Consider the following 11,146-nt stretch of genomic DNA (forward strand, 5'->3'; position numbering starts at 1 on the left):
AATAACATGGTAAAGTGTTGGTTGCACAAATTTCCAAGGTAATATAAATTAATAAAAAAGTAAAAATAATAAATTTTTTCCATACTTATACGCTTTAGTCGGAGAAACTGTTGTACAAATATCTTTTCCTAAAGGGTTAATGCCATATAGGCGAGATTTGATTTTCCCCCTCTTAAAAAAAAAATTTGTGATTCCCCCCTTGAGAAACCCAGATTCCAAATTGCATCCCCCCTCATGCTGACTTGGACATGGAATCTTCATATTTGGTCTGCCAAGTGGCTTTTTTAATTATTTTTAAATCCACGTCATTTTTTTAATAGTGTTTTTGGAATCTTCATATTTGGTCTGCCAAGTGGCTTTTTTAATTATTTTTAAATCCACGTCATTTTTTTTAATAGTGTTTTTTTATATATTATACATTTTTTTACGTGTTTTAAAATTATATTTATTAATATTTTTTTGAAATTATTTTCTTAAATTATCAAAATAATACATTTGGTCTGCCAAGTGGCTTTTTTAATTATTTTTAAATCCACGTCATTTTTTTTAATAGTGTTTTTTTATATATTATACATTTTTTTACGTGTTTTAAAATTATATTTATTAATATTTTTTTGAAATTATTTTCTTAAATTATCAAAATAATACATTTGGGCCTAAGCCCATTATTTTAAGAATTTAAGAAAATAATTTCTAAAAAATATTAATAGATATAATTTTAAATAACGTAAAAAAATATATATAATATATAAAATTATTTAAAAATGACGTGGATTTAAAAATAATTAAAAAAGCCACTTTACAGGCCAAATATGAAGATTCCATGGCCAAGTCAGCATGAGGGGATGCAATTTGGAATCTGGGTTTCTCAAGGGGGAATCACAAATTTTTTTTTTTAAGAGGGGGAAAATCAAATCTCGCCTATATGGCAGGGAGGTAAATGACTATTAACCCTTTCCTAAATAACTATATATAAGACTAAATAACTCATTCATAAAGCTAATTAATTAATGAGGACAACCGTCAGAATTAGGTAGTTATAAGATGTACTACCTAATGGGGATCATCACAATATACCCATACATAATGGACACCACCAAAACATACTCGGAACAAATAGGATAAAATTATATTATAGACAACGTAACGGATAATTACCCATAACTGCACACAGGACCGACCCAACCCATTTAGAGGTCTAAAGCAAATTTTAAAGTGAGGTCTTTAAAAATGTATTTTAAAATATTAATATTGTGGTTGTTAAGAGTTGAATTAATTTTGTGGAAAATAGGCCTATATATTAACAATTCAACTACAATAGTATATGTAATTCAAATGTCATTATATATTTTTATATCTAAATAAAAAAATTTGAGGCCTTTTTTAAGTCCAAACTTTTGAGGCCTAAAGCCCTAACTTTAGCAACTTGGCCCTTGGGCCGGCCCTGACTGCACAAATTATATATATTAACATTTTTTTCTCTTGATAAATTTAATGGTTGATATAGTTATTTCTCTCATCTCTAATTATAAAAGACTCTCACTTGATATGCTCCTTTTATATATATATATATATATATCTTTAAAAAATACATCAAAGTAAACTATTATACATTTTAATATAAGTGTTTGTTTATTTTATATTTCAACGGTAAAATCTTTGAATTTTTTGCTAATTTTGTTAAAAATTTAAAATGATACGATATTTTTCGTTTGATAAATTAATTTTTTTTAGAATTACGGGTAATAGATATAGGTACGGGTACTTAGGTACCCATAATATACGGATACGAGTATAAAGATTGATGTCTATGTGGATATGGACTCAGGTAAGAAGATTTTTTTCAAGCTTTAGATATGAGATTAAATCCTTACTCCATCCTCCAAAAAAAATATGAACAAAATGGATATGTCCAATAGACCGAGCACTGTTTTGCCACCCTTAGACCCTACCATTCACATCCTTATGTATTACCAAATCACCTTTCAAACACTATAAATGTTATGTTGTAATTGATTTTGCAATTAATGCAAACATAAAAGATAATTATATATCAAAACTTTACTACCATTCTCTCTAATCTAGTAACTAAAATTAAATAAATTTACATAGATATTAAACTTAAAATATTAAAAATAATAAAATTAACAATATATTTAATCTTATTTAATAAATTGAAAAAAAATATTAAAATAATGAAACTACTTACAAATACCTTTTTACTTTATAATTGTATTTTTTAATACTTATAAATATAGTTTTGATGTATAACTAAATACTTTCATATACTTTTGTACAAAACCAACCACTAGACTATTAATAAAATAAATAAATAAATCAACTTATATTGTTTGCTTCAAGAGAATTTAATGTGATTTCTATATGATTGAACTGAATAAAATGATTCAATTTATATTGTTTGCTTCAAAAGAATTCTATATTTTTAATACTTATTAGGTTGTCAATGCCTTGAAGATGCTATGGCATATATATATTATGGCATCTATCCTTAAAGCAGGCTTATATGTTCAAAGTTCATGACTATATCCCACTAGACTGGGCTAAAACAATATGGTGCAGCTGTTTTTCTACTTTAAATTCTTGGCCAAGAGATAATTATGCATAATAAAATGCCTAGTGATGAAAATTTGGTGATTTCAGGTTGCAGCCTCCCTTCACAATGTAGCTTGTGTTTGAACAACATTGAAACCTCATTTCATATCTTCTTTTAATGCTCTTATGTTGTAAATCTTTGGACTTGGCTCTCTACTACTCTTGGCATTAACTTTCACTTGAATCAAGTTCATGATATTTGGTCAAAGCTGCATTCATCAATCTCCTTCTGCCCATTTGATTTTCCAGGAACCAATAGGTACTTTAACAAGAAAATCATTGGAAGCCTGCCATCCGTTTAATTATTTTCAATGTATCCATAACATGTAACTTAACCAAGGCATCCACATCCCCTATGATTGATTTCTTTCTCCTTGAGAAATTAAAATGGATTTACACCCTTTCAAAGCTCCTAAGGTCAAGAAAGTCTTACGCCAGCCTCTTATTTTCATTAGGACTAAATGCAATATAGACGGGGCTTCAACTTACATTTCCTCAGCTTGTGGATGTATGTATTTTCAAGAATAGTGATACTAGATGCTAGTTTCATAAGAGAAATATACTTATGGATTGAGACATATTCAACTTTGGTGCTTATAGTCTTTACCTCTCAAAGTCTAATTCTTTGAAAGCTTAGAAATTGATGGAACAATTATGTATAAGATTAAGAACTTTAAGTTAGCTTTAATCTCAATCTCAATGGATATTATTTTTGGATTGACAAGACATCGCCTATAGCTAAGAAATTTCTTGTTGAACAAAGCTTGGAATGCAAGCTTTAGACTTGTTCATTCTTAAGGAGGCCTTGGCCTAATTCTCCCCCCTCTATTTGTGGTTCTCTTCTCTTCGATTGGATTTTTTATTTTCAAAAATTATATATTTATATTAAATGACTTATATTAAAAGTTAAATAACATTAGCATACTAAAAAGAATAGTATTGTGATGTAACACAATTATATCAAGTGCTAAAAAGAATAGAAAATACTAAATTAATAAGCATTAAAAAAAGCACCAAATAATATATATTAAATGTCTCATCAATGCCACACAAAAAAAGGTCGATCTGTAACTCAGTTTGGATATTAAAAATATCCAATAAAATTATTTTTGACAAAAAGAACTGTAAAAACAGATAATAAACATTGATTGTTTGATATTCAATTTTTGTTGGAATGATTTGAAAGTGAACCTTTTTTTTTTTTTTGTAACTGTCACCGATTTGATATATTTCCCAACAGCCTCCACAATCACCAGCTTGAATAACCTTGGCCTTTGCCTGACAATTGGACACAGCACACATTCTACAACCATTGGGCTAGATAAAGAGGGAGACAAGCAAGTTGGTGTTTACCAGAGAATCAAATTATTGATATGGAACAAAGACATCAGATGGAATTTGAGACAGTTACAGTTATAAGTAGCTGTTCGTCTGTTGCCGGAAAATCAAAACAAGTTATTGACCAGGATAGGAAAGCATCATTTTTTTTTAAAATCAAAATTGGTATGACAAAAGCATTACTCTGATAACTGACATCCCAGTTAAACTGACACCTCCTGAAATTTTATCCAAAGGGGAAAAATTTGGGTAGAATATTCTTCAATAGTACACTTTGGTCTTGGCTTTGGCCTGCCCTCCAAACCTTGAAGTCTGGAGTAAAGTAGTGAGCATCCCTCCAACCTTTTAGAGCAACTATGGAGAAAGGACCTTGCACCTGTCCCTGAGGATCTCTGTAATGCCAGACCAAGGCTTGTAACTCCTCAGCAGGAACTGGTCTTACGGTGTTTAGATTTTCACGAACACGGTTTACGGTGTTTAGATTTTCATGAACACGGTTTATGGTGCTTGGTGTTTCATGGAGAGGTTTTATGGTGCTTGGTTTTTCACTTTCCTCATCGTCATCATCGTCGCTCAGTTCTATAACCTGAACCTGAGCTGGCCGTACCTGATTGACTGTTGGTGCTTGAGAGATCTTATTTCCAATATGAAATTCATTTGATTTGGCCGTCATAGATACACCATCCATCTTATATGCGAAGTTTGTTTCTTTTGCTGGTTGCTGTTGAACAGACACGCTAGACCATTGGTTAACTGCCAAAACATGCAAAGAACATCAATGAATAAAGATACTGATTATCCTTAGAATTTTCGAGGCATAGTAAATAAATTAAGTACACCTCCAACCAAACAACATACTACAGTACTACTATTAAGCAGAACCCCAGACAAACAAACATGTTTTATGTTTATATTAAAATAGAGGATCATGGGAAAAAATGGTTGATATTAACAAACCTGCAGAAGCGTCGCGAGATATGCAATTCAACGCAGTGCTATTAATTTCCATGCTGAAAAGAGGAACTTCTGATGGTCCACTAAGATTGAGAATCGACTTTGGTGACTCATTTTCTTGATCGGTTTGATCGGTAAGAGACAGTTTTGTAGCCTTGCATGCAAAACCATTAGCAACCGGATTTGAAACTTCGGTCACTAAAGATTCTTTTGTACGAGTAGCTTCCCAGAAACTTTGCATACTATTATTTTCTGCCTTTTTATCTGGAACTTCTGCCTTTTTATCTGGAACTTCGGGGAGTTGGGATTCTGAAAAATCTAGAAAATCAGTAGTAACTTGGGGAATCCCATGGAATAACCATTCTTCATCATCTGAGAAATAATCTGCAGAATCATCTGCAACTGCCTCTGGGACCTCAGATGCTAATGATGCTTTTGTACAGGTAGTCTCTGAAAACTCTTGGAAACTGGTTTTGAGTTTCTTAACTGGAACATCTGTTGTCGTAGATTCAGATTCTAGATCTTCAGCAATAACTTCAGGGATTACATGCAATAACCGTTCATGCTCCTCCGGTCTCTTAAGCTTTTCCCTTCTTTGAAGGTACCCGTCCAACGTGCTTCCAATAGATTAAGGAATACCTATCTTATAAAAGTTTTTTACTACAAAGAATTTCCAAACAAAGCATATATCATAATACTCGTGACAAAAAGTCAGAATCCTAATACAAAATGTTCATCACTTTAATTGACTGATATCTTATTCATGAGTCATAGAAAATGATTATTATCTACTATGAAGCTAGGAGTCGAATTAACAAACTGTGAAAAATCTACTAGAGAACAAATTTAGCTGTATAACAAGTATTGCATAATGCATTAACAAGGTTCGGTGCCAAAATTCACTACATATTCTGAAGCAAAACAGGAATATAGAGACATTACCATGGCATAGAAAAAAATTATTACTATCAGTTAAATATCAGAAAAGGATATTCTCTTCGCCAACCCTTTTCATTTGCTCGGTCAATAAGATTCTGCAATAGAGCAAGTTCTCTTGCAAGCCACTGTCGCAGATTCATCACATAACAAGAAAGCAGAAAAGTTAGGCAAAGAATCAGGCACATATTTCAAAAGAACAAACACAAATTATAATTTGAAACCGGATGTGCAGCAGTTTTACTTTACACAAACAAGAGAGGTGTATGCATATAAGAACATTTTAAATAGGTAGACTGAAATTATCATTCAGAAAGACATCAACAAGTACAAGGAATATATATAACTTTATAAGGTATAGATATAGCGTGTATAAAATGAATAGTATCTAAGGAGAGACAATAACCTGTCACTTTATAAGATGTGCAAGCCAAGAAACTGTAAGAAATTTACTGAAATTAAACATGAGGGAATAAATCATAATGCAAAGGTTATTGCTTACATGTTTAGTTATATCCTCATGCAACACTCTAGCCTTTTCCTCCAAATCCACCTACCATAAAACAAAACAAAAAAAATTGTCATAATTTTTAGATACAATAAAGCACCAGACATAGACTTGCAGCAAGAAAACTGATCATTCTAGTTCTGCAAGGATTCCATTAATTGGAATGATTCAGTGTCAGAGTACTGAGAAAAACGTACAATCGTAGGTTTCTTGAGTAAGCCGTCTTTAATTCTTCTATGCAAATCATCGCACTCTTCCTGAAACCAAAGTCATATATTAAAAAACCCAAAATTTTAAAACCACAAAAAACTGATATAATGTACCATTATGATGCATAGCTGTTCCCCCACCATTCATTTTCTTAATTAGCATTTGGTATAACTTTATGTTGCATAGATATTTCCATTTGTGAAATATTTTAAGTTTTATAACTCCGCCACATCCATGACTAAACCTCACATTATTCAAAAAGTATATTATTTAGGTAGGCTAATAATGACAGTACTGAAGAGAATCAGCATGCTGAAATACCAATAAATAATCAACTTCCAGTTAACACAGGCTTATGTAAAAGTCAATAAAGTAATCCAGCACTAATTTTTTACAAATTGATTAAGAGAAATGATTACAGAGTGAACTCAACATTTCAGGCTGGAGCTAACAACTTATTTTGGTACATGAAAATTCAGCGGCAGAAAAGTTGCCCCATTATAAGTGTAAAGCATGGCACAAGCTATTGAAAATGGTACTTAAGTTACGATTGACTTGCCAATGAAGGGTTTCACTAACACGAACCAAGCCAAGGACCTTTGAGTTAATAATACAATATGATCCTACTTGTTGAGCTAATCTTCAAAGGAAGAGACCATAGTTTCTACTAAATAAAGCTAACAAATAGTAAGATAATTCAGCAGTACCTCAGAGAAATTATCGTCTGATAGCATATTAATGGTAATGTCTTTAATGAAACCAGAAGCTTGCAAGCGAATTTCCCCATCGACTCCTGAGCCCTTCTTTATACCTGAAATATATTCAAGAAATAATTATATTTCAGTTAATTAAAAAAAAATCATGATCTATGTTTTCTATATCTGCCATATATAACTGTATTTGTAGCAGTAAAAATGACTTCGGAAGGAGATCAAATGGAATAAGATTATTTAGTTCACTGCTACACATTGTTAATGGTCTAAATCGTTCAATTAGAATAATATAACATCCAACACGTGACACACAGTAATGACATCAAAAGAATAAGCTAAATTGAATTAACACACTCTAATGCAGTTGATGAGCATACCTTCGAAAGCAGCTTGTACAATTAAAAGTCATAAAAAAAAAAAAAAAGAATAAGCGACTGTTAGAATGCAATGGCATAATCTACAAAAACTAGTCAAATCACCTTTTACTTGCAGAAGCAGGTGTGAGTTTTTCTGAAGGTAGTCATTTGGGTCACACTTGATTCTTATGAAACTTCGAACTACTTTGGTCTCAAAAGTTTCAAGGTCCTTTAAAAGTTCCTCAACTAGACTCCTCTTTAAATAAACAAGCTTGATGTTGGAAGAATTGATAGCGGCAAAACAGCTTCTTGGTTTTTCCACAACATGTTTCCTCGGTTGGCTCTTCCTCTCCGAAGGCGCTGGTTTGGGGATTTCACATGCATATTCATCAACATCTGAGTCAAACAGAATGTCTTCATCAGATTGTCCACAGTTTTCTAAATAGTGTGACTCAAGAAAGTTACTAATCTTTATCCGGTTAATGCTCTTCCTTCCGAACAACAACTGGAGCCTAACATCACACAGAATTCTTTTCTTATTTGTAGGCTTAAGAAGGTTATTCTGCTTAACATAATCATTTATAATTTTAGTGACGTCACTTTGACTTATCTTGCTGCTTGTATCTCTACCAATGGATTTGAGAAACTGAATAAGGGAAGTTGATCCCCATCCATTGTATTTGTATTCCTTTTTCTTTGATTTGTTGTATTTCCTTTTCTTTCTCACACAGTTTTGAACCTCTCCATTAATTTCCTCTGCCCAGTCAAAACCAGATTGTGCTCCATTATCCATCCTTCCTATCATTACCCTAAACTCAGCCGGCTCCTCTGCAGATACCCCTTCAGCTAGTTACCAAATCTGTCCATCTCCACGCTTTTCACCTCTGTCAAATTTATTTTTAAAAAGAAAGAAATCAATTGGCAGCAGAAAATGGTAAAAAAATATAACAAAAAAATAACACCTCGAAAATGCATTTTGTGTTGCTATTGAAATCTTGAACAAAGAAGAACTTAGAAGTACTAAGAATTAAAATTTTAATGAGAAATTCAAAATAAAATCAGAGAAAGTTAATTAAAAGACAAAAACTGGCAACAGAAATTAGTCGAAGAAAACAAGACTGCACAAAGTTGAATGGAGAGTATCCCCAACCTTGCATGATGGTTCAAACACTTTCACTCATCCTTAAAAGGTAACGAAACTAGAGAGTATATCAACATTTCGATCATTGAAACTGTAAGGATTGGACAGTTTATTCCATCAAATTTTCAAAATGGCAATTAAGTTGCTTAAATTTAAAAAGGTCAACCTATTTCAAAGTTATCAATCCCAAACAACGGAGCGGAGCGGCCAACCCCAAAAAAGAGATAGCGGGATAACCACTATTTAACTATTTTTTAGACTAGTTATATGAATAATCTATAAAATAAAAGAGGAAGAAGAGGAATAGAGTTATTAAATGACTATTACTTAAAAAAACAAACATATGTAAAATCAAACCAGATTTATTTATTTTAAGGGTAAATCTAGATTTTCGTGTTCAAACCAGTTCAAACCCTCTCGAGCCAAGAAGCGTCATGCTCCCGCTATCCGTTAAACATCGAATAGGAGAGAGTCACAGCTCTGGGCCGCTATTCTAGGATAGCGCCGCTATTGATATCTCTGATCTATTTAGTCATATCGAAATTTAGCACCACAATTTTAAATGCACTATCTTTGCCTTGATGTTGCAAGAGACTATTCAAAGCAACTTGTTGGTGTTTCATTGGTTTTGATGGATGTGCCTGCTCAAAAGATATTTCTATAGACACTAAATTTACCAACATTATTATATTACCATTTCACAAATTTAAAATAGATCTAGCCTTTTCAGAAACAAAGTTGTCGAAGGTAGATGACGGTTCATGGTGCTAAGCCAAACTGCCGTCATACCAGCCGCTTTGCATTGCCGTTATAACGGACTACGGCAGAAAAATCTGCAATATCGGTCGATATTTACCATTGCAGCGAGCCCAAAAACAACCATGTATATCCGCCATAGCAGCTATGGCGCCGTTATTTGATAACACTGCTTTCATCTTCCCTCTATCACAATTGTTCACTACTCTAGCCTTCTATCTCATTATTATCAATTTAAATCACACAAATTTTATAAAATAAAAACATATGAAGCACAGAAACTGGAAACACGACGCCAACACTCACATCTTGACAACAATAATAATTTGAAAAAATGAATAAATTAAACGTAATCACAAGTGTCGCTTTCGAACACAGACACACCTTTTTTCCAAGCTACCAATGCTACATGGGTAAAAACTCAAAAAGTTTTTGAAATTAAAAAGAACCAAGTGCTCAATTTAAATAATTAGAGTAAATTTTTCTCATCCCCTATACCCCACAAATAATCTCCCAAATTAGGTAAGAAAATTCCCTCCTTTTCTTCCCAAACCCCTCCCCGCTCTTCTTTTCTTCTTAACTCCAAAACAAATCCAACACAAAGATGCACAAAAAGATACCAAAAAAAAAAAGTATAAACAACATAAAATTAAAATATAAAAAATAAACACAAATTTAGAAAATCCAATGAAAAACAAAAATTAACTGAATCAAACCGAAAACAAAACAAAATTCATTACATGCATTCACAATTGCATATTCAACCTAACGAAAAAAACCCAAATTAGGGAAGAAAAACGACAAACACCATAGTCATCGTGAAGGACACGACACTAACAGTATGAATATTGAATAACAATAAGCAATTTGGGAAAGAATATAGAGAAATTGAAAGAAATAGAGAAATACCGAGAGATTGAGAGTTGAGTGAGGCAAAAGCGGTTGGAGAACGGTGAGGAATATTCTAGAAGCAGAAGGTTTCTGTTGGTGTTTGGTGGGTGAGAGTGATGTGGTGAGTAGTTACAGGTACACTACTCGTGTGGGTGTTTCGCTTGAATGACAAAACTAATGGAAGAATAGGAGTATTTATACCAATAAATATCAACAACTTGTTTATATTAATAAATAGATATTAATATATAAAATATAAATAAATATTATCGACAAAGAATATTTAGATTATTAATTTAAAAAATTCTAAAAATATAAATAATTTCTTTATTAAAAATATTTCTATTTAAGTTATAATTACAGATTATAATTTTCTAGTAATTACAATTTATTACTATAATTACTTTTTCTAGTAACTTTTAGTAATTTAAAATTTTGTTAAGAATGTTTGATAAAATTTATTTATATTTCTAAATTAATGAAAATAAATTATTAATATTTATATAGAGATTAAAGGTAATGCACTATCAGTGTAAATAATTTTATATTATTTTTTAATAAAATTTTATCATTCAGGCTATTTTAAAAATAAAGCGTAATTTGATAAAATACATGTTTTTTATTGGTTGACGATGTAAAAATATTTTATATTACTAATGCATATTCTTTTTTTTATAAATAAATAATTTTAAAAAGTGTTTCACAAGACAATAGATATGTATTATTTTAA

At 31.5% G+C, this 11,146-nt stretch overlaps 1 protein-coding gene across 1 annotated transcript; it reads right to left on the reverse strand.

The window, feature by feature from the left end:
• Positions 1–3,614: 3,614 nt before the first annotated feature.
• Positions 3,615–10,585, reverse strand: LOC131653262 (uncharacterized protein At5g08430-like). The gene is made up of 8 exons (XM_058923355.1): positions 10,435–10,585; positions 7,752–8,512; positions 7,267–7,370; positions 6,547–6,606; positions 6,344–6,394; positions 5,899–5,969; positions 4,909–5,519; positions 3,615–4,704 (listed from the first exon to the last, which is right to left on the reverse strand). Exons 2-8 carry the CDS (start codon positions 8,431–8,433, stop codon positions 4,178–4,180), a joined length of 2,106 nt encoding a protein of 701 aa, XP_058779338.1. The 5' UTR covers positions 8,434–8,512; positions 10,435–10,585; the 3' UTR covers positions 3,615–4,177.
• Positions 10,586–11,146: the final 561 nt, after the last annotated feature.

Source organism: Vicia villosa, linkage group LG2, assembly GCF_029867415.1.
Source record: "Vicia villosa cultivar HV-30 ecotype Madison, WI linkage group LG2, Vvil1.0, whole genome shotgun sequence".
Taxonomy (NCBI): Eukaryota; Viridiplantae; Streptophyta; class Magnoliopsida; order Fabales; family Fabaceae; genus Vicia; species Vicia villosa.

Excerpts from the sequence above, each read along its gene's own strand:
- LOC131653262 (XM_058923355.1), bottom strand. The coding sequence starts at position 8,433 with ATGATAGGAAGGATGGATAATGGAGCACAATCTGGTTTTGACTGGGCA. Across the intron at positions 7,371-7,751 it reads CCTGCTTCTGCAAGTAAAAG|GTATAAAGAAGGGCTCAGGA; the intron begins GTGATTTGACTA and ends AATATATTTCAG. Across the intron at positions 4,705-4,908 it reads ATCTCGCGACGCTTCTGCAG|TTAACCAATGGTCTAGCGTG; the intron begins GTTTGTTAATAT and ends ATGTTTTGGCAG.